Source organism: Scyliorhinus canicula, chromosome 3 (genome assembly GCF_902713615.1).
Source record: "Scyliorhinus canicula chromosome 3, sScyCan1.1, whole genome shotgun sequence".
Taxonomy (NCBI): Eukaryota; Metazoa; Chordata; class Chondrichthyes; order Carcharhiniformes; family Scyliorhinidae; genus Scyliorhinus; species Scyliorhinus canicula.
In genome coordinates this window covers 262943725-262970839 of record NC_052148.1, presented here as the reverse complement: position 1 = coordinate 262970839, position 27115 = coordinate 262943725, and the positions used below count along the sequence as shown (strand labels likewise).

At 46.0% G+C, this 27115-nt stretch overlaps 1 protein-coding gene across 1 annotated transcript in view; it reads left to right on the top strand.

Moving 5' to 3' along the window:
* Positions 1-27115, top strand: part of LOC119963671 (probable E3 ubiquitin-protein ligase HERC3) — a 141174-nt gene that overhangs the window by 93836 nt on the left and 20223 nt on the right. Inside the window, exons 29-41 of the mRNA XM_038792988.1 lie at positions 1537-1758; positions 3355-3446; positions 4071-4201; positions 5424-5578; positions 6153-6229; positions 8117-8217; positions 11490-11549; positions 13816-13921; positions 16730-16913; positions 17838-17995; positions 19973-20053; positions 22318-22368; positions 25029-25079. Of these exons, the coding sequence (XP_038648916.1) occupies positions 1537-1758; positions 3355-3446; positions 4071-4201; positions 5424-5578; positions 6153-6229; positions 8117-8217; positions 11490-11549; positions 13816-13921; positions 16730-16913; positions 17838-17995; positions 19973-20053; positions 22318-22368; positions 25029-25079 (1469 nt within the window). The remainder of the gene's footprint in view (positions 1-1536; positions 1759-3354; positions 3447-4070; positions 4202-5423; positions 5579-6152; positions 6230-8116; positions 8218-11489; positions 11550-13815; positions 13922-16729; positions 16914-17837; positions 17996-19972; positions 20054-22317; positions 22369-25028; positions 25080-27115) is intronic.

Below are 27115 nucleotides of genomic sequence, written 5' to 3'. Positions count from 1 at the left end.
CATGAAAGTGCTATATGAATGCAAACCTTTTGAGAAATTTTTCATAATCAACAATGCCTTCAATCATTGTGCTTGTGTACCTTCAACTTAACAAGGCTCAGCTGACATTTCATTCAATTCTCTGGATGTGGGTATCGCTGGCAAGTCTAAATAATTAGTTACTGTTGTCATGTGAGAGTACCTTTAAGAAATGGGTGTTTATAAATGGGTGTGTATATAAATATCTGTAGTGAGAGTACCTTTAAGAAATGGGTGTTTACTATTGCAGTGATGTCAGAGAGTGGGTGGAGCTGGGCTGTCTGTCAGCTTTTTACTTTCATTTTTGAAAAGGCTGCACAGTGTGTTTTAGTTTTGTTTTCAGTGTTGGAGCTGAAGCCAGACCAAGCAGGTGTACTGCTGTTCTCTCTGCCATCAAAAGACTATATCTTGATCATTTGGTGAATTCAGAATTATAAATGTTTCAGTAGTGACTTTAACCTGATGTGCTTCTGATAAAGGTTTTGTTTTTAAGTCGTATGGATGTTAAAAAGGAAAGCTTAAAGGATTACTTAGTGTAGTCTTTGGGGGTTGTATTTGAATTAATGGTTGCTAAGATGTTCACTGTATGTTTTAAAAAGGTTAACTTGAGTTCATAGAATAAACATTGTTTTGCTTTAAAAATACTTTTCCATTTCTGCTGTACCACGCCTGCACAGTGGGCCGTGTGCTCCCCATACGACAATCTATTAAAAGTTGTGGGTCAGGTGAACTCCATGATACACTTTGGGGTTCTCTAAACCCTGGCCCATAACAATGTGATTTAACGCTTTGGCGCCAATGAATGGCTTGCTAAACCTGCTTCAGAGGGCAATGAAGAGGCAAAGTTTTGAACGAACGAAATTCTAATTCTGAAACTGCCAACTTTGGATGTCAAGTCACAATTATTACTCGACTATCAAAAATATTTTAAAGGTCAGGAAACATGCCCATCTGTCTGTCCCTTGTGTTCTGCCCTCAGACATGTGCCAATCAAGTCCCACATACGTGATTCTTGAATCGTGTCCATGGGGAGAGTGGCTGAGGTACTTTATCATTGCTTTCCTCATTGTTTGGAATGTCTGGAGTGAAGTCCGAACTCAATCCTTTCTGACTCAGAGACTAGTATCACTGAGCCAGTGGTCACTATACCTGGATATGAGTAGCTTTCCTGGCCAGTGAAACCATATTTAGAGACCATAATCTAATCTCCACTCAGTGGGGTTGTTGGGTCTGGGGCCCTTCACCTTCTGATTCAAACCTGAGTACAACAGCTCTGAGCGGAACGATGTACATTGAGGTATATATGGACTGCAGGAGGAATGGTTTGTTGGTCATCATAACTAACTTATTCTAAACATTATTAACATTCAGTACATAATAGAATTGGCCGAAGGTAGAAACCAGTTTTCCTATTTATCAGTTTGCTTGAAGGAGTTAAAGATGATCATTTCAAACGAATAATATACTTATTAGAACCCAAAAGGTCATTTTTTTCTCTCATTTGTCTTGTGTTGAAAGATGGCCAACTCTTCGCCTGGGGACAGAACACTTATGGCCAACTTGGTATCGATACAAAAGGGGCCTCCCAGCCCGTCCCTCAGTGCGTGACCTCTCTCACTGGGATGCCTGTGGCTCAGATCACTGTCGGAGGAGAACACAGCTTCGCCCTGTCTCTCTCAGGGGCAGTGTTCGGTTGGGGAAGAAACAATCGCGGGCAGCTGGGGCTCAAGGACACCGAAGGTAAGCATGTTTGCAAAAATGACTTTTTCTTTCTGTTGCTTCGATTTCCTCACACCAGAGAACCCTTTAACAAAGGCCCAGATTCTATCTGAGGAAGGAGCAGTGCTCCGAAAGCTAGTGGTTTGAAACAAACCTGCTGGACTTTAACCTGGTGTTGTAAGGCTTCATACTGTGCTCAACCCAGTCCAACCTCGGCATCTCCACATGCAGATTTTATGGCCAGTGATGAAATGATGGTGCTCATCATTGGCCTCAAAGAATTCTTCCCACAATGACTTAGTGATCTCTGTGGCAAGGGTTTCACTTTTCCTGATGTTAATTTGATTCTGGCACCAGCAGTAGGGAAATCTTCGGTATCCAGCGACAGTGATGTCAGCAAGCAGGCTGAGCAATGACTCTGAAGAATTCTCACTGACAGAAAATCAGGAAGTAACAAGTAGCATAATGATGGGACCTAGGCATTGGATTAAGGAAGAGGTTGAACTATCATAAGCAATCTACTTCTTGAGACTATTTTTAAAAACCTATGGATTTTAGCATGGAATGGAGAAATTTGGCGCTCCAAAAATAGAAAACCAGATTTCCAGGGGCAGAGGGGTTGTTCGTCAGCAGCTTTGACTTACTATGCTGTTAACGATCCCGTTAAGCCTCATTCATCAAGACTTAATTTTTTTCAAGTGTTTTTACAATGAAACTGATAGAAGCTTACACCAAATCAGTGATTTGTAATTGATTTGCATCTGCAAGGACTTCAATAGCACCCCCTGTGGAGGAGTGGGGAATCGCTGACAGAAATGTCTGGATTTCTGTGTCTGACTGGGCATGTGCAGCTTCCAGGAGTTACTGTCAGTTTCACACTCTTTCCTGCTGACAGTTTCTCGGTCGTTACAACAATAATCTGCGGGCCAATTCGCCCTTGATCGTCACCGGTTAAATTGAGTATTGAGCCAGAAATATCTTCCTGTGTGATTCATTCAACCAGGGGCTGGTTTAGCTCACTGGGCTAAATCGCTGGCTTTTAAAGCAGACCAAACAGGTCAGCAACACAGTTCGATTCCCGTACCAGCCTCCCCGAACAGGTGCCGGAATCTGGCGACCAGGGGTTTTTCACAGTAACTTCATTGAAGCCTACTCGTGACAATAAGCGATTTTCATTTTCATTTCATTTCATTCATCAATGTTTGACTGAAATAAAAATTCAATCAGCGCTTTCGAAGATAATGGGAGGACACGAGGAGAAATGTCTTGCTTCTGTTGAAGTGGGTGTTGGTGGAAAATTTCAATTTCCCATTCAGTGGCGGGAGGTGTTACAGCGTTCATTACTCCGGCCATTTTCATTCTGAGTGCTCCTGTTAAGCTGCGCACATTCCTTCGGCCAAGTCCACACAAACTTGAGAAAACTTTCATCTTCCTAATGAGCTGTCTTGAATCTTTGCTCCGAACAATCACTTCAAAGCACTAGCGCTCAGTTCCTCTGGCTCATTTTATTTGGAACCTTGGTGGTTAGTCCAGTCGGACATCTTCTCCCCAAAAGACCTCAGAACAGGAACCAAGAGGAGGAATGGGAATTCATTGCTCTTTCAATCTTTCTTGCAGATAGACATAAGCCCAACCACGTGAAGCTGCTGGAGTGTAAGAAGACCATCCACATCTCTTGTGGGGAAGAGCACACTGCTGTTCTGACAAAGGTTCGTTCAGGAAGAATTTGAAATTAAAATCTCACTTGTTTGTTCCTTATTCAGGTGGGGGGGAGACGACGGGGGATGGGGTGGGGGAGGTGGCATCCCTGTGTTGTAAATGTCAATTGAGACTCTGTAACCATGGCAGTCTATCTAGAAGAAGATAGTCCAATGATAAATATGGTGGGCTGACGATGGAGAACCACCTCAGCTCCTCTTCCTGAATAAGTGGCTCAAGAATCACATGAGTCAGTCTCGAGTTAACTCAGAGTTAACTTATGGTTAAGTCCAGCCTCAGAGTAGACTGCAATGGACGGACTATCCTTTAGTTATTACGCATGGGTTAGCACAAAGTTAGGAATACAATCTGCTGATGGGGCAATATTTGATTTCTGATTTTTCTGTCAGCAAAGTTTCCCAGGCAAATATTTAATGAAATCAGAGGTCTCTCAAAAAAGACAATAATGAATGCAAGATGGAATCAATTAAAGTAATAATATCCCATCATTAGATTCTGTTCACGTGTCCTAGTTAACATTAATTAAAGGGCACTAGACCACTGACACTTCAATACCAAAGACATTTCTTGTGATCAGGTGTAACGTGCCCTGAAGTCATTGTTTTCTCCTCCAGGATGGACTTGTTTTAACCTTTGGAGCTGGAAGTTACGGGCAACTTGGACACAACTCCACAAAGGATGAGATTAAGCCTGGCCTAGTCGGCCACCTGCTTGGAAAGAGAGTTTCTCAGATAGCATGTGGGAGGTGAGTTTGTGAGAGGTGCAGAAAACACAATGCAGCAACATCCCTTTCAGCCTGTTGTATGTGTGAACCAAAAATATTTAAATTTATGTAACTCTTTAGTTACAGCGCGTTGATGGCCATTTGCTGTGTGAGTCCGTCTGGTCAACTATTTTATTATATGTAGAGTTCAGTGACATTTTTGGACTGTTGAAATATAAAAGATTCTTATTCCTCACTTGGGAAATTTCTTTCAACACATACTATAAGCGTTAGAACCAGAAATGATGAGTGAACATCTGGGCTGGCAAACAAAATGGCTGCCAGGAGCATAACTGTGGGGGGGGCGTGGTTCGGAATGATGGTTGGAAGCCTGGGACAGCAGAGGCCTGGACTTTCCTTGTGGGGCCTGGTGGAGCAATGCCACTCTGACTGACCCCACATCAGAAAAGTTTCTTTAATGCACCTCAGGAGGTCCCACTGGCTTCCTGACAGTTTTACCACCTGGCATACCACTTGAGAGGAGGTTAACATTCCACCGGGACTTCTGACAGCGTCTGCAGAGGGCCTTTTCTGCCAATGGTGCCAAAGGCAGTAAATGAGGAATGAGCGTGTTGCGTATTCATGTTTGTTCCTCGTTGGAACTAGGTCGCTTAGGAGTTTGATCATGTGACATACTGATGATGTCATAGGCCATTTGGGCAGTCTACCAGTCAGCCTATCCTTATTTTTTTATCAATTTAGAATACCCAATTATTTTTTTTCCCAATTAAGGGGCAATTCAGCATGGCCAAACCACCTACCCTGCACATCTTTGGGTTGCGGGGGTGAAACCCACACAGACACGGGGAGAATGTGCAAACTCCACGCAGACCCAGGGCCGGGATTTGAACCCGGGTCCTCACCGCGGTGGGCAGCAGTGCCAACCACTGCGCCACCCTGCTGTCCCAGTCAACCAATCCTTACAGCATGTTGAGTAAACACCTTTCCAATAAAGCTCTTGTTTGTTTGTACATCCATAGTCTGCAAGCCGATTCTTTAAAAATACCAGCGAGTGGGAAATGGAGCTGGTCCATTTTAATTATACTTTTCCTACTGACGAGCAAAAGTAAATATTCACACTCACTTTGTATCTTGAGGGGCTAACCAGCAACTAATACCAAAGTTTGTAAGCGATAAGAGCTGATCAACAGCACAAAACTGGACAAAGGCTTATAAATTCTGAATATCTATGTATTTTGAACAGCTATCACACACTTGCCTTCGTTGCATCGTCTGGCGAGATTTACTCTTTTGGTCGTGGAGAGAATGGGCAGCTGGGGAACGGAGAGAGCGGTGATCAGTTAGTGCCTCTTCCTGTCAGCATCACAGACACACCTGACAAAAATGGAACGGAAAATGGTAAGCAATGTAAACGGCTGTATTTCAATAACCTCATTGTATGGAAAAGATTTGAACGTGACTGGCATCTAATGTTGATCTGTGGATATGATGACTTGCAATTTCAGGAAGACTTTTTATACAGAATTCAAATAAAGCACATCATCCTCATGTGGCTTCACACACTAGAAATTCAAATTAAATGTAGTTTCAGGTTGAGGAGATTTAGATGCTGTGTATACGTGTAGCAATATAAGGACATAATCAGTCCTCATTTTAACCTCCTGCAGTTAATCCTATTTGTATCTGTATTGACAGTATAAATTTATTTGTCTATATTTAGAATGGAAATGTCCTATGTAAACATGTCGCACTGTAATTACACCCTCCCTCCAGAGGTGGCGCTGCAACATCTTCAGGCATGTGCATGTGTAATTACAATATTTTCCATTACAAATATTGACTGAGCAGTTTGTAACAGAAGAACATGGCAAGAAAGGGGTGTAGAATTAATATTTGACACAGTGAGGAACAGGCTGACATGTATTTCAAGTAATACTGTGTCCACTAAATCTGTGTTTGTACAATTTGACAGGCCTGACAACCAAACCAGCTGTGAGAAGAATTTTTGCTGGAGGAAACCAAAGCTTTGCAGAGCGCGGTGATGAAAGGGTAAGAAGATGAGTACACTTTAAGGCACTAGGTGGTGTCTGTTGCAATAGCAGGAATGGACATTTATTTGGGCTCAGACATTTCAGATAATTGTGACTAACATTTGAAAACATATCTTTGCCATCTTTAATTCAATCAGCATTTAATTAATTGCCGAATATATTACTTAACTTGAAAGTGTGATGGAAACAGATTCAATAGTAATTTTCAAAGTTGATTCAACATAAATTTTAAGGAGAGGATTGCAGGAGAAAGAACATTGGGCACAATCTAACCAGATTCACGCTAAACGTGGAAGAGCATAGGAAATTCCGGGTATTTCCCGAAAGCAGCCCTGGCGATGCCATCACGGTTTATTGGTCCATTTAGCAAGGCCCCACTGGCTTCAGAGTGTAAATGACCATCCCGGCGGCTGATTCGCCGGGACTTCGCCCGGCAGTTTCCCGCTAACAAGGGGGACCAGAACTAGAACCAGAGAGCAAACACCACACAGCATGTAGCCATGCCACAAGGAGACCAGCTCCGCTATTTGTAGGTACTGACCAAGCCAGACTGTTGGACATGGTGGAGTCCAGACAGGCTGCCTTGTTCTCCTGAGGGGCTTGGAGGGTCAGCTACAAGGCAGTCAGTGCTGCCTGGGAGGAAGCAGCAGCGGCCGTCAGCACGGGGAGAGTGACCAGGAGGACTTCCACCGAGTGCCGCAAGAACAAAACGACTTCCACCGGGCTGCACGGATGAGTTGGCACCAGCCCCTGGCACCGGTCCCGCCCAGCACCATACTGTGTCCCAGCCCAACAATGCCCAGGAGTGGTGCCCACGCCTGTGGAAGGGGAGGCAGGCCTGGAGGGGGATGGGCTCACGAGTGTGGTCGGGTGGTGGGTCTGAAGGGGGAAAGGGGGTGAAATGATGGACTTAGCCAGGGCAAGGATGAGGGCCTCTGTGGCCCACTGGGTTTGCCGGAATATCACCGCATCCACCTGTCCTCCATCGTCCGGCCGGTCCTGCAGGTCCTCCCCGGGTTTGTCCTCCAGCCCCTCCTGGTCCGGCGCCTCCTCTTCCTCCTCCTCGGAGGTGGCCACATGTTCCTACTTCTCCACCTCCAGCACGTCGCCCTGCTGCTGTGCCAGGTTGTGGAGGGCACCGCAGACCACCACAAAGTGGGCAACCTTCCAGGGGTATACTGCAGGGCACCACCAGCGGTCGAGACATGGGAACCACATTTTAAGCACCGCTCAATGACAGCCCAGGTGGCCATATGGACCTTGGTACACCGGGTCTTCGCCTCCGTCACTGACCTCAGCACTGGCGTCATTGGCCAGGTCCTCAGCGGGTACCCCTTATCCTCCAAGAGCCAGCCAGTCACCCAATGGTGTCCCTCGAAGATGCCGGGAATCTCCAACTGCCCCAGGATGTAGATGTCACCTCGGAGTCTCTTCTGCCTCCTTGTGATTGTCCCTCCCTGTGATTTCGCCCCTCCTCCCCTGGGCACTGTGCCCGGGTTTGAAGATGGCTACTCACCTCCTCGGATCCCCTCGGCAGCCATTGCGCCAGCTTCATGTTTTTAAAATGGTCTTCTAATCAGTGCCCGCGTGACCACTTGCTGGGGAGGCGGTTAGATCACGGGCGGTCATTAGATAGCGGTCGTTCCGGTGTGGAGATCGGCTTAAATTGGTGATTATTGGTTTCTCGTGCCGGTTAGATCGCCAACAGATCGCCGCCTGGCGAGGTTCTCGATGTTGCCCTCTCCTGTGATCTAACGGCCGTGTCACGCGAGAGCTCGTTGCGGCTGTTAAATCGCACCCATTTTCTCGAGTGGAGAGAATGGTGTTTCTCAGCACTGTTCTTTGTGTACAGATGGCAATTTAGTGCTCTTGGTTTTCACTCTAGGAATTAGGGCCCTCGGCTGACCCATCTTCATTCAACACATTGAAGAGAATCACGACAGTGGACAGTTTGCTGGAGAAGAAATTGGACAAGAACACAAGGAGGTAATTAATATTCCAGAAAAACTCCCCAATTTCCATATAATTTCCGTCAGAATTTTCATTAAACTCCACCGGGCAAAGTCAAGATCGATTTTGCCTGTTGGTGTTAGCCTGGCAATAACATACCTGATTCAAATTAGTTGATCCTAATGTTTAAATAACACCAATCCGAAACTGTAATTCCAGTGTCTTATGGCACACGTATGTTAGGAACATAGGAAATAAGGGCAAGAGTAAGCCAGACACGACCTTGAGCCCGTTCCACCGTCCAATAAGATCCTAGTTGATCTTCAACCTGCACTCCACTTTCCGCCAATTACCATCCCTTGATTCCCTTAGACTCCAAGAATCTACAGATCTCAGTTTTGAATGTATTCAATGGCTCAGAATCCACAGCCCTTTGGGGGAGTGAGTTCCCAGTATTGTGCCAGCAGATGGGTTGCCACGGTGCACCCAATCTTCCTCAGGCAGCCATTGAAGATGTGAATACACTGGTGGAGGCAGGAGCTGCAGTCAATGGTACATCGACCACACTTCAATCAGCGGAGTGGACTGGAGGGTTTTTGGGGCCTCTGGAGTTTTTATAAGTGGTGGAAGCTGGGCCTTTGAATTTAATTAAGGCAGCATTATACAGATTTGTGTTATAGAGGGGGGAGTCAAGGGGGCAGACAACACAGTGGAGCTAAGGTGCTAACTTGATCAGTCATGATCTTATTGAATGGTCAAACAGGCTCGAAAGGCCAGATGTCCTACCCATGATCCTCTGTTACTATGTTCCTAAAATCCATATTGCGTTGAATGTCATATCAAGGACATGGCTTTACTGTACAAACTTGAGGACTGAAATTTTTAATCGTCCTCCAGGAAGTTCCACTGTAGTTACAGTTTCCAACATATTTCATCTCAGTTTCTACAGGCGGGATTCTCCAACCCCCCACCGAGCCGGAGAATCACCGCGGAGCGGCATGAATCCTGCCTCGACGCCGGCTGCCGAATTCTCCGGTGCCATTTTTTTGGCAGGAATCGCGGGCCATTGGCAGCGCCCCCCCCCCCCCCCCCCCCCCCCCCCCCCGCAATTCTATACTCCGCGATGGGCTGAGCGGCCACCGGTTTTTGGCCAGTCCGCCGGCGTAAATTACACAAGGTTCTTACCGGCGGGACCTGGCTCTACGGGCAGCCTGTGGAGTCCTCGGGGGGGGGGGGGGGGGGTGGCGGGGGGATCCGCCCCCGGGGATGGGACCCCCACAGTGGCCTGGCCTGTGATCAGAGCCCACTGATCTGCGGGTGGGCCTGTGCCGTGGGGGCACTCTTTCCCTCCGCGCCGGCCTGTGTAAAGCTCCACCATGGCCGGTGCAGAGAAGAAACCCTCTGCGCATACGCAGGGATCACGCCAGCGGTTCTGGGAAAATGCTGGCGCTCCTGCGCATGCACCAATCCGCGTCGGCCGGCGGAGGCTCTACGGCGCCAGTTGGCACGGCGCCAACCATTCCAGCACCGGACTGGCCCCCAAATGTGCGGAGGATTCTCGTTGAAGAATCCTATTGCATGACGTTGGCACAGAAATCAGTTTCACTATTTATGTTAGCACTTGTTATTCAGAAGGCCATGCAAAACATATCTTTCACATTTCAAAAAATAGGTAATTAGACATAGTCCAAAAAAGACCATTAAATATATGTTACGATCCCAGTTGATGTTATAACTGGACGGGACAATCCCAGAACGGAACCCTGGCTCAAAACACCATAACATTTATTTTTTTGTTAGAAAAAATGGAGGAACAGAGTGACAGACCCACTAATTAGTTTTAACAACAATAAAAATGCATTATTAAACGTTAAAAAATTGGATTATGAGACAATCCATCTTTACTCCCCTCTTAGCGTAACAATTACACACAGGTTTTAGGATTAAGATGGATTACAAAGTACATCTTAACCTACAATGGTTTTATTGACACAAAGTCCCTTTTAAGCAGACAGGATGACTGTGGGCAAATGCACTCTTTACTCTGAACCCCCAGTGAATGTTTCTGGATATTTCCTCAGAATTATAAGATAATTGTCACATGAGAGTTTTCAAACTGCACTCCTAAGTCCACGTTTTAAAATCTTCTCTCATAATTTTGCTTTCCCTTAGTGGTTTGCATTCCAAAATCCAGACCAGATTTTTCAAATGACTTTGAAACAACGCTGTTGCTCCACTTTTAACAGCACATTCAGTCCAGGATTTTACACCTACCCCGTTAGGATTTCTTTGTCTTGACTATTGTGCAAACCGCTCACAATTGCTTCAACTCTCGATTCTCAGACTATTAAAATGGCATCAGATGTTTGATTTACCTTTGAAGGCTGCTGTCCCACTTTAAATCTGGTTATTGCAATTGTCTATTTAACTCAGAACACTCGGTTTCCTCTTCCTTGAATTCTTCTGAACAATACCTTGGTCTCTGTTCATAGAAACATGGAAAATAGGCGTAGGAGGAGGCCATTTGGCCCTTCCAGCCTGCTCCACCATTCATTATGATCATGGCTAATCATCTAACTCAATAGGCTAATCTCACCTTCCCCCATATCCTTTGATTCCCTTTGCCCGAAGTGCTTTATCTAACTACTTCTTGAAAACATACAATATTTTGCCCACAACTATTTCCTGTGGTCACGAGTTCCACAGGCTCACCACTCTCTGGGTGGATGAATTTCTCCTCATCTCTGTCCTAAACTGTTAACACTTAATTCCAGACTTGTTGGACACTTCTCTTCATTTCTCTGGTTTCCTTAACTAGCTGGGCTTTAGATTTACAGCATCTGTTTTCCTAACCATTACTCCACATGTATGGCTTTTCTTCCAGCAAGACTGAGAGATATGCTCCACCCAACTGCTTCTAGCAGAGCTGTGAGCGCTGCCTTCTCTCTCACTACCTATCCCCCAACTGCAATCAAATGAGCCAAACTAAAACCTATCAGCTTCTCTAACCTATGTGGCCCCAGTTGCTAAGCAACCACTACTGGTTTATTTACTCTTCATACATAGCCCTCTTTAAGCTCAATAGAATCACAGTTGGTATTGAAACCAACTCCCACGCATACTAACACCTTTGTCCAGCATGAATCTAACTATAGCTTTTACCCTTACAGGCACAGAAACATTAAATTAAACCCACTTATACCTTATTTCTAATGTTTACCAATACAAATATAAATCCCTTAAAACTACCCTTGTTTTCCGAACAAATCCAATAACATGAATTCAATTTGTCTGAATTTCATTTACAGGGCAATTGTTGGGGCATTTTCCTCTTCTCAAACTTTGAGTGGAAGTTTTCTCGATGTCAGGTAAACAAATGTTTTATTGCCTAACAATTAGCATCAAAATATTAAACTTCTTACCCAGATACTATTTCAGTTTTCAGACTTGTTCCCTTGGCCCAAACCAAAACTAAACCATGGGCTGCGTTCTCCGTTCGGGCAGCACGGTAGCACAGTGGTTAGCACTGTGGCTTCACAGCGCCAGGGTCCCAGGTTCAATTCCCGCTGGGTCCCTGCCTGTGCAGAGTCTGCACGTTCTCCCCGTGTCTGCGTGGGTTTCCTCCAGGTGCTCTGGTTTCCGCCCACAGTCCAAAGACGTGCAGGTTAGGTGGATTGGCCATGCTAAATTGCCCTTAGTGTCCAAAAAGGTTCGGAGGGGTTATTGGGTTACGGGATAGAGTGGAAGTGAGGGATTAAGTGGGTCGGCGCAGACTCAATTGGCTGAATGGACTCCTTCTGCACTCTATGTTCTATGCTCGGGAGACTATGTTCTCCTGCCGGATCTGAATCTCTTCTGTTTCACACTGGTGCTGGGAGCGGTGCCCAGCAGCGATTTGGGGTCCCTTACCAGGCAAATCTATGCACGGCAGAGATCACAAGGGATTCTGTCGCAAATCACGCTATGGGGATGGCATTCAAAATGAGCGGCCTGTTAGCAAGGTCTGACGGGTGCCCCTGCCCCCTCTCCTTGCCCCCCATCACAATGCAAATGCTGCCACCCCTAACATATTGGGGAATAGTGCAATTCCCCCCACCACCGCCCCCCACCCCCAATACAGGAATTGCTGGGCCTCCCCGGAGAATGCTCGAATGAGGGTGACCAGAGACCATCCCCTCCACAGACTGCCCCCAGCAGAGACCCCACCACCATAGATGCCCCCCTCCCCCCTACGGCAGGGCACCCCCTCCTCCCCTCCCCCACAGCAGGGAACACAGGCCACAGCAGGGAGGCCCCACCCCCGCACAGCAGGGAAGTCCCCCCACCCCACCATAGGGAAGTCGCCCCACTAAGTGGAGGCCCACACATAGCAGTGAAGCCTCCTCATAGCAGGGACTTCCACCCATAACAGGGAACCTCCCATATCAGAAACCCACATCAGCCACCCCCGCCTGGAAGCTAAAGAATAGTCCAGGTAGAAACAGTGAAAGATTTGCTGCTTTTTCACTTACCTGTCCCTTATACCTGCTGCCTCAGGCAGGTGCCTAGAAAACATCAGCTGTAATGTCATAGAAAGCCAAAACGCATCACGCGGCTTTAAATCCCCTCGGATCCTTTGATCTGCAAGGCTTGTATTCACTTTATAAAGAAATCGCTTTCATTGGCCTGTAATTGGCAGTTTCAAGATAGCCATATGTCTGGTTTATTTTCATTTCCCTTCGTGTTTCAATGGATATCAAGTAGCCTGCTGTGAAACTAACAAAAATGCTTATAAACATCTAGCTATGATTGACAGCTCATGACTACATGAAAAGCAGTTAAGTAATTTCTGCTGAGAAAAGTGAAAGCATTTCACTTCTTGATGTTTATAAACATTGCAGTTAGTTTCACAGCAGGCTACTTGAGATCCATTCAAGCGTGAAGGGAAATGAAAATAAACAATCCAAACATCTGGTTGTCTTGTAGCTGTCAATTGCAGCTTAGTGAAAACTATTTCTGTTTAAGTGAATATAAGCCTTGCAAATCAAAGGATATGAGGACATTTAAAGCCTTGTGTTGTGGTTTTGGCTTTCTATTAAGTTACAGCTGCTGCTTTCTGGAGATCTATCGGAAGCAGCAGGTGTAAGGCACAGGTAAGTGGAAAGGCAGTGATTTCTTTCAATGTTTCTGCTTGGACTGTTATTTAGCTTCACAGCAGGGGCACCAGATTGGGAGGGTGGGTGCTGTTCTCTAATATGGGGGTGGGGGAGGTGTTTTCTGATAATGTGGGTGGGGGTGGAGTCCTCTGCTAATGGTGGAGGGTGGTCTCTGCTATGGAAAGCTTTCTCTGTTATTGGGATTCTCTGCAAAGTGGAGGGGGGGTTCCCTGTTATTAAGACCCATTTGCATTAATTTACCCCCCCCCCCCCCCCACCCCCCCCCACCACCTCCTAGCCATCGCGCATCATGGATCTCGATCATGCTGCCAGCGGAGGCTGGAGCATCGCATTCGGGCGCTGTTCCCATTTTTTCCCGACGCATGATTCTCTGTCCCATTGGGGAACACATTCTGGGCGTCCGGGATGGATAAAACCTCCCAATAGCTGATGGTTTCTGCAATGCATTAATAATCATCCTTAATATTTTTCTAAACAGCAAGGGTTCTCATTTGCAAACAAACGGAGAGGTGTCTGGTCTGGATATGTCTGCAGTATATCAGGCCTTCATGAAGTTGGCTGAAAACTCCTCTATGTTAGAACAGGTAATGTTACTGGCAAATCACCCCTCTGTACCTAGAGTTTCTCACACATTAAAATATTGGAATGTACTTTATTCCCTCTGTGAATATCTCTGACTCTCTGGGTGCCATCTATCGGCCACGATGAGAAAACGGTTAGATAGCGGGAGAGGCCGAAATCGTGAACCAAGCCGGGCGGCGATTGGCTTCCAATTTAACCAGCCCACTCCCTTTGGCAAGATGTGGGTCTGGCCGAGGCCTGGCGTGAAACCAATAATGACCAATTAAGACCAATCTCCATCCCACTAATGCGAAGGACCTCCTATCGAATGGCTACTGTGATCGAACCGTCACCCAGCAAGCGGTCACAAGGTGGGGGGGTGGGGGGGCTCAGATGGGGTGAATGGGCTTAGTCGGGGAGTGGGCCGCCATCGTTGCGATGGGCGGTCCCTGGGCTGGCGGGGGTGGTGGGGGGATGCGCTGAGCCTGAGGGTCCGGCATTCCACCTCCTCATGTATACGCATGATGGGGGAAGCTCCAGCTGCTGCCTATCCGTCCCACTGAACACCCCCCCAGGACAGGCCCTCGCCTGTGCTAATATGTGGCCTTACTCCAAGCTCAGGCACCCTGTTTCCCAAAATGTTCTCTCACCATAATCAATCTGACATCATAGCATTGTGATGAAAGATGCCATGGGATTCACATCAATAAATACAGATATTTAATTTTGTCCATTTAGGGACACAAAATCATGGTTAACTATTTGCAAATGTACAGGAGGTGACATTGGCCTTTAGCAATAGAGCTGAACAACCTTGTGACGAATCAGTAGATCATTTTTACACCACACCTGCTTTCCTTTCCCATCTAGGTCAATGCCACGTTGTAAAGTTACTGATTCATACTCCGATCCCACACCTGACCCCAATAGGCTACCGTACAGAAACCCCAGTATTTTATTTTAATTTTGTAAGACTGTGAGCAAAGGATAATTCGCTCAGGAGAGAAGTCACGCAAAATAGAGATGTATTTTCAAACAAAACTTTATTATGAAAACAGTATTACAATCTTTAACATCACACCCAAAAATAGCTTATAATTATCCTTTAAACAATGCAACTCAACTCAGTGAATACAATACAGATAATTGCTATCTTTATTCCCGCTTTAACAAGAAAATAGACCATCTCAGCTCTTAATCTACCCTAAATACCAATGGCACAGAGTAAGACTTGCTTTACAGAATTATACTTTGAGAAAGAGATCTCTTGACACTACTTCACAGAATAGATCTGACTCCGGTCTGAACCCCTGCAGAAACTATAGCTGGATGTCTTCAAAGGCTGCTTTCAACTGGCGTGTTACAGCTCCTCCTCGTCCTCAGACAAGTCTGCACTGCTTTAAATACAATTAATCACTTTTAACCGACCTACAGTGAAAATAAACTCAGCTTCCGCCAGAGCAGAACTGAAACTGAAAAATGCTTTCCTAAAATGCCTGATGCCTTATATCCCCCAGCAATGACGTCGAAACATAGAAAATAGGAGCAGGAGGAGGACATTCGGCCCTTCGAGCCTGCTCCACCATTCATTCTGATCATGGCTGATCATTCAATTTAGCAGCCTAATCCCGCCTCGCCTCCATATCCTTTGATCCCCTTTCACCCCAAGTGTATCTAACTGCTTCTTGAAAACCTACAATGTTTTGGCCTCAACTACTTTCTGTGGTAATGAATTCCACAGGCTCACCACTATCTGGGTGAATAAACTTCTCCTCATCTCTGTCCTGACTGGTCTACGCTGGATCCTCAGACCGTGACCCCTGGTTCCGGACACCCCCACCATCGGGAACATCCTTCCTCCATCTACCCTGTCCAGTGCCATTAACATTTTATAGGTTTCTATGAGATACCTCCTCATTCTTCTGAACTCCAGCGAATACAATCCCAACCAACTCAATTTGTCCTCGTATGTCCATCCTATCATCCCAGGAATCAGTCTGGTAAACCTTCATTGCACTCGCTCAATAGCAAGAACATCCTTCCTCAGATAAGGAGACCAAAACTGCACACGATACTCCAGGTCTCACCAAGGCCCTGTACAGTTGCAGCAAGACATCCCTGCTCCTGTACTCTAGTCCTCTCGCAATGAAGGCCAGCATACAATTTGTCTTCTTTACCGCCTGCTGTACCAGCATGCTTACCTTCAGCGACTGGTGTATGAGGATGCCCAGGTCTCTTTGCACATTCCCCTCTCCTTATTTATGGTCATTCAGATAATAGTCTGCCTTCCCGTTTTTGCTACCAAAGTGGGTAACCTTGCATTTACCCAAGTTATACTGCATCTGCCATTCATATGCCCACCCATTCAACCTGTCTAAATCACATTGAAGGATCTCTGTATACGCCTCACAGCTCACCCTCCCACCCAACTTTGTGAAATCTGCAAATCTAAATCATGGGGGGGGCACAGTCTCAGGAGAAGCAGTCAATCATTTCACACTGAGGTGAGGAAACATCTCTTCACACAGAAGCTTCTGAATCATTGGAATTCTCCACCACAGAGGGTTGTGGATGTTCCGTTGTTGATTGCATTTAAGGCTGAGATACATCGATCTTTGGTCTCTCCGGGAAGCGAGAGAATTGGGAAGCAGGCGGGGAAGTAAAGTCAAAGCCCGCAATCAGACATGATCATGTGGAATGGTGGAGCAAATTCGATGGGCTGAATGGTCTCCTCCTGCTCCTACTTCTTTATATTCTTATATTAATGCACTAAGTGGTTTCTCTATTATAAAGGCGTTACAATCTTGCCGCTGACATTCACGATTTTACAGGTGAAGAATGCAGTGCAAGATAAACTGATCCCGTCATTACCTCGATCTCCAGCTTGTGTGGAAACAATGCGGGTTTACATTATTCTCCCAGAACTCATCGCTGTGCTGACAGACTCCGCAACGCTGACAGACTCTTTAAACAAAGCCATTCTCTCTCTCCAAGGAAGTTATTTTAAAATTCTTGGTAAGTTTTTGAAAATTTTAAAAATACAATTAGAGGCACTTGATTTGATTTATTGTCACATGTACTGAAGTACAGTGAAAAGTATTTTTCTGCAGCCAAGGGAACGTACACAGTACATACATAATAGACAAAAAAGAATAATCAACAGAGTACCTTGACAAATGGGACATCGACAAGCAGTGATTGGTTACAGTGTGGAACAAGGGGCCAAACAAAGCAAATACATGAGCAAGAGCAGCATAGGGCGTCGTGAATAGTGTTCTTTCAGGGAACAGATCAGTCCGAGGGGGAGTCGTTGAGGAGTCTTGTAGCTGTGGGGAAGAAGCTGTTCCTATGTCTGGATGTGTGGATCTTCAGACTTCTATATCTTTTTACCTGATGGAAGGGTCTGGAAGAAGGCAATGCCTGGGTGGGAGAGGTCTCTGATAATGCTGTCTGCCTTCCTGAGGCAGCAGGAGGTTGGTCCCAATTTAAAGAAAACAATTCCAAAATTAAATTGGCTTCCGCATTTCGTACATTCCAACGATGGCAATGCTTCAAAAGATACCTCATTTATTGAAAAGCACATTATGATGTCCAGAGGTTGTGAAAGACATGATAGAAATACAACCCTTTCTGTCTTTTCTATATGAGACCGAATATCTCGGGTGATAATAATTTGATAATAAGCACTGGCACATCTCCTAATCAGAATTTGGGCAGAAGCACCAAGCAAATACAACCTCTGCTGACTTTCAAGTAGCGGATCAGGAGAATTCCAGAGGAATGTTTTGGCAAAGGAATGACACGATTCTTTTAAGCATAGCACCCATTGTTCTGTCATTGTAATTGTAATTCATCATTCTGTTTGCTTTCTCGATGTGTTACCATCTGATCAGCTGTGTTTCATTTGGCGTGAACATTTCTGCGCTCTTTCTTGACTAGAATGCTGGTGGAGTACAATGCCTGATGATTCCTTCACTCGCCTTGTGGACCTGTATCAAAAGAAATCGCAGCAACTTCTTCAACTCGCCATGGTGGGCACCTTAAAGGACATCTCCAAATTGTATGACTCGTTAAAAATTTTACAAGCACTTTACCAGGTATGTGCAAGCTCTCTCCTCGCTTTGCTCCACCTTTAGCTGGTTTGTGCCCTCCCTTTGGAACTGATCTCTTTGCTCTCTCCCTGCCCAATCTTCAAGTGAACTCTGAAGCCCGACTTCTTTGTCTAGTCGCCTCTCTTCATTCTCCTTGCACTAGTATTCCCGCTTGTTCTTCACTCTGTGAAACACCTTGTGATGTTTGGCGAGATGCGAAGAACTCTTACCAATCCAAAATTGTTGTTACATTTAGAATGCTAGGTTAGGGTTGAGTAATGTAGTTAGGGTTAATGTAAAGGTTAGGGTTGAGTAAGGTAGAATTCTCCTCACCCTCTCGGCAGGAACAGGGTGAGTTCAGTTTGATGCCCATGCTGCACCCAATCCGAGTGAACTCTTCACTGAAGTCACAGGAATGAATGGTAAAGTCAAATCGGACCAGGTGTTTGACTAAATTCCGTCAGTTTCCTATTCAAAGTGGAGAATTTGTAAATGGAGCCTCTCAAGAAGTCTCAGCGCCGTTTCCCACAATTCTCCACCATGAATGAGACTATCATACTATCGTTCACAATATCGGCCCACACAGTTTTCTCTTGGGCGCTATAATAATCACAATCTTTATTAGTGTCACAAGTAGGCTTACATTAACACTGCAATGAAGTTACTGTGAAAATCCCCTAGTCGCCACATTCCAGCGCCTGTTCGGCAACACTGAGGGAGAATTCAGAATGTCCAATTCACCGAACAAGCTCATCTTTCGGGACTTGTGGGAGAAAACCGGAGCACCCGGAGGAAACCCACGCAGAAACGGGGAGAACGTGCAGACTCCGCACAGACAGTGACCAAGCCGGGAATCGAACCCGGGTTGCTGGCGCTGTGAAGCAACAGTGCTAACCACACCTGTCAGTGCCCAATACTTTTAATTTAATCTATTGTTGTCTAATCTAATTAAATCTAATTAAACCTAATTAAATCTAATTTAATCTACTGGGGCTGTTTAGCACACTGGGCTAAATCGCTGGCTTTGAAAGCAGACCATGACAGGCCAGCAGCACGGTTCAATTCCCGTAACAGCCTCCCTGAACAGGCGCCGAAATGTGGCGACTAGGGACTTTTCACAGTAACTTCATTGAAGCCTACTCGTGACAATAAGCGATTTTCATTTCATTTCATTCATTTTCATTATAACAGAGCAACTTAGGGCAGCACGGTGGCCTAGTGGTTAGCACAACCGCCTCACGGCGCTGAGGTCCCAGGTTCGATCCCGGCTCTGGGTCACTGTCCGTGTGGAGTTTGCACATTCTCCCCGTGTCTGCGTGGGTTTCGCCCCCACAACCCAAAAATGTGCAGAGTAGGTGGATTGGCCACGCTAAATTGTCCCTTAATAGAAAAAATTATTGGGTAATCTAAATTTATTTAAAAAAATAACAGAGCAACTTGTGTGTGGCCTATTGGAAGCAATGGGACTTAATAGACCAATTGGGCTTTCTCATGCTGTACTTCTTATAGTAACCAATGTTCCCACCAAGTTGTAAGAGTATACAGTCATGCAACAGGCTGGAAGGTACCCATGAGGGGCTTGCTCTGTTATATGTATCTCACATACACGGCCATGCAAATTACTTAAAAGGGACCCTGCATTGAAATCAAAATGGCATCAAAAAAGCTCATAACAAAAAATCTTAAAAAGAGCATTGATAGTAACATAGGAATTGTTGAGCATAAAAGACCAAATATTGTCCAATTCACTTTCTATCATTCTTCTAGTCACATGATACATTGATGATGGACGTGATGACTAATCTTGGCACATCAGAGCAGGTGATGACAAATGGAAAATCCTAGAGTTTGTGGATTTTTGAAATTATAGGCCCAGAGTCATCTCTTCCTCCCAAGCATACTATACTCACCACATGTTGTGCCTCCAATTACTCAGGTACTCCATCCCAACATGATGACTTATGTTTAATTATATCCTGGCAGGTGAACTCGAGCAGACGCACAAAGGTCCCGGATTCGATTTTTTGCATTCCTGTAATGAAAATTTTAAGAGAATCTTTAACGGTAGGTGAATAGACATTCATATAAAAGCCTGAGCTGAAAATGATGCCAAGTCTCTCTCTGTTTTTCTGGGCAGTCATATCAAGGGGCGGATAATCCCAGGCCAAATCTGACACACTTCTGCTGCAACTCCAGTGGAAGTGTGGCTTTGCAGTCTTCCTACTGCTGGCTCCGATTCTGCAATCAGAGATTTAGCAAAGAAATCGGGAAACAAAATTTCTGGCAATTTGAGAATAGAGTTGACTGAAGCAGGGGGGGTGTTTTCCTGAATGACCGGCTGAAAAGCTGATGCCACTGCCAGGAAGGTTTACTACACCAGGATGTGTTTGCACAGGCAGCTTCCATTAAAATTTGTTTTAGTCCATTTTTACGGGATGTGGGCGCTGCATTTATTGCCCATTCCTAATTGCCCTTGTGGAGGCGGTGGTGAGCTGCCTCAGGAGCTGCCTTCCTGAATCGCTGCAGTCCACGTGGTGTAGGTGCACCCACTGTGCTGTTAGGGAGGGAGTTCCAGGGTTTTGACCCAGCGACAGTGAAGGAAGAGCGATATATTTCCAAGTCAGGGTGGTGAGTGACTTGGAGGGCAACATCCAGGTGTTCTCATGTCTCTGCTGCCCTTGTGCTTTCAGGCGGCCGAGGGTGTGGGTTTGCAAGATGCTCTCTCAGGAACCTGGTGCGTTCCTGCTATGCGTCTCGCGGATGGTACATACTGCCCCTGCTGTGCGGCGGTGATGGAGACAATGAATATTTGTGTATGGGGTGTCAATCAAGTGGGTTACTTTGTCCTGGATGGTGTTAAACTTCTTGAGTGTTGTTGGAGTGCTGTGGAGGTTGCAATTCATAATGGGAAAAGTCAACCTCAAATTATAGCTCTTTCCACTTGTTTGTTTTGTCCTCCCCTCGGGGATTAGTGAGAAAGTGTCAGCAAGCTAATTATCAACCTGAGTTATATAAATATCAGATCTGTGGTCAACAAATCCAGAAGTGGGACTTGAACCGACAGCTTCTGAGTTAGAGGCAGTACCACGGCAAACTGAACGTCGACCTCCATATGCAATGGGAGGAATATGTGGCAATAAGAAGAATGGTTTTGTGGACCGAATGGAGATTTGCAATACAGAATAGTGTAGATTATTCATTGTTCACTGGAAGTTTGAATGCTGCTTCACATTTCATCAATGTAAACATGCAAACCATTGCTTAAAACAACACCTATTAAAGAAAGTTAGAATGACAGAATCTTGCGACGCAGAAGGCAGTCTGAGCCAGCTCTTTGAAAGAGAGATAAGAACGAATCCCCGCTCTTCCCTGCTCTTTCCCCACAGTCCTGTAAATTTCACCTTTTCGAGAATTTAATGCATTTCCATTTGGATGTTCCTATTGAATCTGCTCGATTACCCTTTCAGGCAGAGTATTCCAAGTTATTACAAGTTGCTGCGTAAAATAGTTCTCATCCCCCCCCCCCCCCCCCCCCCCCCACCCCCCCCCCAATCCCCCCCCCCCCCCCCCCCCCATCCCCCCCACTCCGTGGTTCCATGATTTGTCAGTTATGTTAAAAAGGTCAAGCTTCAGTGAAGACGAGGCGTTGGTGGAGACACCCTAAGTGGTTTGATGTTGTGGAGAGAATGTGAGCTGAAACTGAAGCTGCATTGTGATCAGCGACACTGTTGTTTCCCAGAGGATGCCCTTTCTAATATACCTGTTGTACAGTGAAGAGGTTTGGTTACATTGGAGGGATGGACATTGCAGTTCATAGAATGTACAGTGCAGAAGGAGGCCATTCGGCCCATCGAGTCTGCACCGGCTATTGGAAAGAGCACCCTACCCCCTACCCAAGGTCAACACCTCCACCTTATCCCCATAACTCAGTAACCTCACCCAACACTAAGGGCAATTTTGGACACTAAGGGCAATTTTATCATGGCCAATCCACCTAACCTGCACATCTTTGGACTGTGGGAGGAAACCGGAGCACCCGGAGGAAACCCACGCACACACGGGGAGGATGTGCAGACTCCGCACAGACAGTGACCCAAGCCGGAATCGAACCTGGGACCCTGGAGCTGTGAAGCGATTGTGCTATCCACAATGCTACCGTGCTGTCCTCATTTCAATGGACAGAGAACAACGTGAAAAGCAATGCACAGCACAAAGTGTTCACATTTCCCTATCCCGAATTTGATTTGATATTTGTTGACATCAAACACACAGCAAAGTATCGGTTAGCTAATGCTCATTTTTACTTATTTTCATGTTGTTGTTTTCAGGCATTTTCTGTGAAATGGATGCCCGCCCATCCCCAAGCTCCGATTATTGAGGTACTTTTTAAGTTACTGCGGTGATATGTAAACATGGACTGAGGGGTGAATAGAAATAGAGATTCATAAACATTTTGTGCAAAAACGTTAATTCTTTACAATTGAGAATATGATAAATGAATATGTTTCCCACATTTACACCATTTATCATGATTGCAGTTCAAATTGTGTGCAGTCAACTGGTGTGGTATGTTGCACGGGGTATATTATTTAGAGGGCCAGCCTTTAAGAAAAAATGCTTCACATTTTTTTACTGCATGTTTGAAAGGGAAGCCTAATATGCCATGTGTCAAATGTGCATTACTGGTGCCACGAGCAGGCAAGATGACCGTTGTAGCCTGATATCGTATCTAAGGAAGGATGTGCTAGCCTTGGAAAGAATCCAGAGGAGGTTCACAAGAATGATCCCTGGAATGAAGAGTTTGTCATATGAGGAACGGTTGAGGACTCTGGGTCTGTACTCGTTGGAGTTTAGAAGGATGAGGAGAGATCTTGTTGAAACTTACAGGATACTGCGAGGCCTGGATAGAGTGGACGTGGAGAGGATGTTTCCAGTGGTAGGAGAAACTAGAACCCGAGGACACAATCTCAGACTAAAGGGACGATCCTTTATAACAGAGATGAGGAGGAATTTATTCAGCCAGAGGGTGGTGAATCTGTGGAACTCTTTGCTGCAGAAGGCGGTGGAGACCAAATCGCTGAGCGTGTTTAAGACAGAGATAGATAGGTTCTTGATTAATAAGGGGATCAGGGGTTATGGGGAGAAGGCAGGAGAATGGGGATGAGAAACATATCAGCCATAATTGAATGGCGGAGCAGACTCGATGGGTCGAGTGGCCTAATTCTGCTCCTGTGTCTTATGGCCTTATGGACTTAGCAAACTATCACAGTGTCTTGCCGTTGTGTCCTGTAGTAAGGCTGACTGGGAAACTCTCCTGCTTTTACCATCAGGCATATTGGCTGATAAATCAGACTGTTTGACCAATGTTATTAACACACCTTCCATGGCTATCAAGTGCTGAAGTGTTACTTCAACCCAGAGTGTATGATCCTTGGTAGGGATAATACCATTACGCCACAAAACCTCCCTTCAACACGATCACTACATTCCCCGATATGAACTGCCTCCATCTGATTTAAAAGCAGATAAACTGTGGCAACCTGTAAATGCTCGGTCCCAATTGAATAGATCTATAATCCATTGTCCAAACAGTCTGAAATTCCAGGTATTATTGTCCCAAACATTCAGTCTGCAGTGAAATCAAAAACATGTCAATATAGCAAAGAAACTAAAAGATGAGGTTAGAAGTTGTTACAACTAAGAGAGAGTGGGGACCAGGACTTCCCTTCTTCTCCCGTTCCTCGATTGATATGTGCGGCAAGGCGGCACAGTGGTCAGCATTGCTGCCTCACAGCGACAGGGAGCCGGGTTCGATTCCGGCCTCGGGTCACAGTCTGTGTGGAGTTTGCACTTTCTCCCTGTGTGTGGGTTTCTTCCGGGTGCTCCGGTTTCCTCCCACAGTCCAAAGATGAGCAGGTTAGGATTGATCATGCTAAATTTGCCGCTGAGTGGAGTTTACGTGGGGTCACGGGAATAGGGTGGGTGAGTGGGCCCAGGTATGGTTCTCTTGGTAGGGTCGGTGCAGACTTGATGGGCCGAATGTTCTTCTTCTGCACTGTAAGGATCTTATGGATTCCATGATTGTAACAGGTTTTCAAAAGAATGAATGTGTCAATTCAGCATCTGTATTTAACCATTTATATGCTGACTGCAATCCAACAGGCTGAGTTTAGTTTAAACACAAAACGGGTTTGTTTTTATTGTGCTAAAAACTCACCTCAGTGAAAGGTATGAAAATACTCTAAAAGTTAACTCACGTCCCAACTGTTGCCACACACACACATACATATGCACAGGGTTTCAAATTCTCAGTTATACAATGGAGGAAGTTAGATTTGGGCCAAATTAAGATTAATGATAAAAAGCCTAAAAAAGGAGACTTCAGAGATTATGAGTCCTTCGCTGCTGTTTGTGGTTGAGGCAGCTCTTTAAACAGTGGTCCTTGAATCTTCCCTAATGATGCTGCTTTGGAATTTTGAAGTCTCCTCCAAAATTTCTCTGCTTGTTGGTTCCAGTATGGTATGAGCAGGCAAAGGTACTTCCGCTCAATTCAAGGGGCCTCGGAGGCGAACGCGTGGCCGAGATCGGACATAGCCCCGTTTTGTACACTGGGAACCTCCCCTGCTGACCAGTCCAACTGGACCACCCACCCACCCCACCCTGACATGACCCTGAACCGATCTGACCCCAACACCCCTGACCTGACCTGACCTCCATCCCTTGGCCAACCCCACCCCACCCCCTCCCCACCCCCAAATCCCATCTACTTACATTGGACACCTACCTTCTCCACGGCCTGTTATTTTTAACGGGACCTTTGAACTGACCTGCTTTATGGCACCTAAAATATTTAGCGCAAGTAAGTGAGTACGGAGTGACAATCCAATGCTGATTGCCACCCTGAGGAAGTTATGGGCCCAGTGTGTGTCATTCAGCGAAGCCGATATATTTGTAACAATATAAGTAAGGCACGCACATCCATTTCCTACTCATTTCGTAGCAAATATGATCTTTAATGTTGACCTTATTTTTTTCGCAGCACATTAATGGCACTATGTGGTTTTCCCAATTCTTCTCAGCACTTCGCAATGTAAGTTATCTGTGTTTAATGTTTTGGTCAGGAGACCTGTCCGCACGGCATACTAAAACTAGTTATGAGAAGATGTTGGGACTTTTCCTCTGCCTTTGATGTACGGGGGTGGACTTGCACCCTGCCCGTTCCTCTGTCTCAGTGAGCCAGCTGAGAACTCTAACCTCATATGGTAACTGAGAGTATGAGGACAAGGAAGGATGTGAGGGTCCTTGAGGGGGTTGCAGTGGCGATTAATCACAGCACTTCCAGGGACGAGAGATCTTTCCACAAGGTCAGGCTGGAGAAGCTGGAGTTATTCTCCCGGGAACAAAGGAAATTTATGGGCGATTTGATAGAGGTGTGCAAGTTTTTGACATGTCCGGACGGCAAACATAGGAACCTATGATTTAAGAGCAGCAGTAGGCAATTCAGCTCTTTGATCCTGCTCCGCCATTTAATCAGATCATAGCTGATGTGATTGCGTTCTGAGTTCCGCTTTTCTGTCTGCCCCTCAAAACCCTTGACTTCCTTACCGAACAAAAATCTATCTAATTCAGTCATGAGTTCCACAGACTAATGACCCGCAGAGATGAAAAAATGCTTTTTCCCAGTTTTAAAATAATTTAAACTGTGCCCCCTAATTCTAGATTCCCCCACAAGAGGAAACATCCCCTTGGTGCCTACCGTCTTAAGTTCCCTCAGGATATTATGTGTTTCAATAAGACCACCTCCCATTCTTCTGAAACCAATGGCCCCGACTGCCCAACCTTTCTTCATAGGAAAATCCATCCTGGGAAAGAGCCCATTTATTTTCCTACCTATCTTGGTGTCATCGGCAAATTTAGCTGCCACCCGTTTGGTCCCTTCACCCAAGTCATTGATATAGTTGAGGCCCAGGCACTGTTTCCTGTGGTGCTCCTCCAGGTACAGATAGCCAACCAGATAATGGAGCCATTTATCCCTACTCTCTGCTTTCTATTAGCTAACCACTCCATTCACTTTCATTTTCATTTCATTTCATTATTCATGCTCATCCAACAACCACCATAAACATTCACTCCCTCCATCACTGACGCACACTGGTAGCCGTGTGTACCCCCTACAAGATGCACTGCAGTAACTCACCAGGCTTCTTTGTCAGCCGCCTTCCCAACCCCCGATCTCTACCACCTAGAAGGACAAGGCCTGGGGGGCAAGCCGACACCACCACCTGCAGGCTCCCCTCCAAGCCACTCACCATCCTGCCCTGGCACTATCCTTCACTGTCACTGAGTCAAAATCCCGGAACTCCCTTCCTAACAGCACTGTGGGTGTTCCCATGGCCATGGTTCAGGAAAGCAGCTCAGCATCACTCTCTCATGGGCAGTTAGGGATGGGCAATAAATGCTGGCCTAGCCCGTGATGCCCACAGCCCGTGAAACGACAAGCAAAACCAAAGATTGGATTGGTCTAGAGAGGGCCAGCATAGACTTTTTAAGGAGGTGGGCCTAGACCCCGAGGATCATGGAGGCTGAGCATTATCATCCCGAGATGGCCAGAGTTACCTTTATCTGGTGTTTAGGAATAGAAGCTGTGGGGAAGATTCTGAGCTGCACTAGCCGTACTGGGGATCGGGAAACGCGGTTCTTGCCGGAAAGATCGCGTTTCCCGAATTTCCCTGCTCCTCGCTGGCAACATCATGGCGTGAACCTCATTTTAATAGATTTCCACGTGTTTAAATATTATTAGCGGTCCCCTCTGGCACATGATTCTCCCTCGCTAAATATTCAAACCTCGCCAACATGATGGCAGCGCCAACTTGGCAGCATCAACCTGGCAGTGCCAACCTGGCAGCATCAACCTGGCAGTGTCAACCTGGCAGTGACAACCTGGCAGTGCCAACCTGGCAGCATCAACCTGGCAGCATCAACCTGGCAGCGCCAGCCTGGCAGTGACAACCTGGCAGCATCAACCTGGCAGCGCCAGCCTGGCAGTGACAACCTGGCAGCATCAACCTGGCAGTGACAACCTGGCAGTGCCAACCTGGCAGTGTCAACCTGGCAGCATCAACCTGG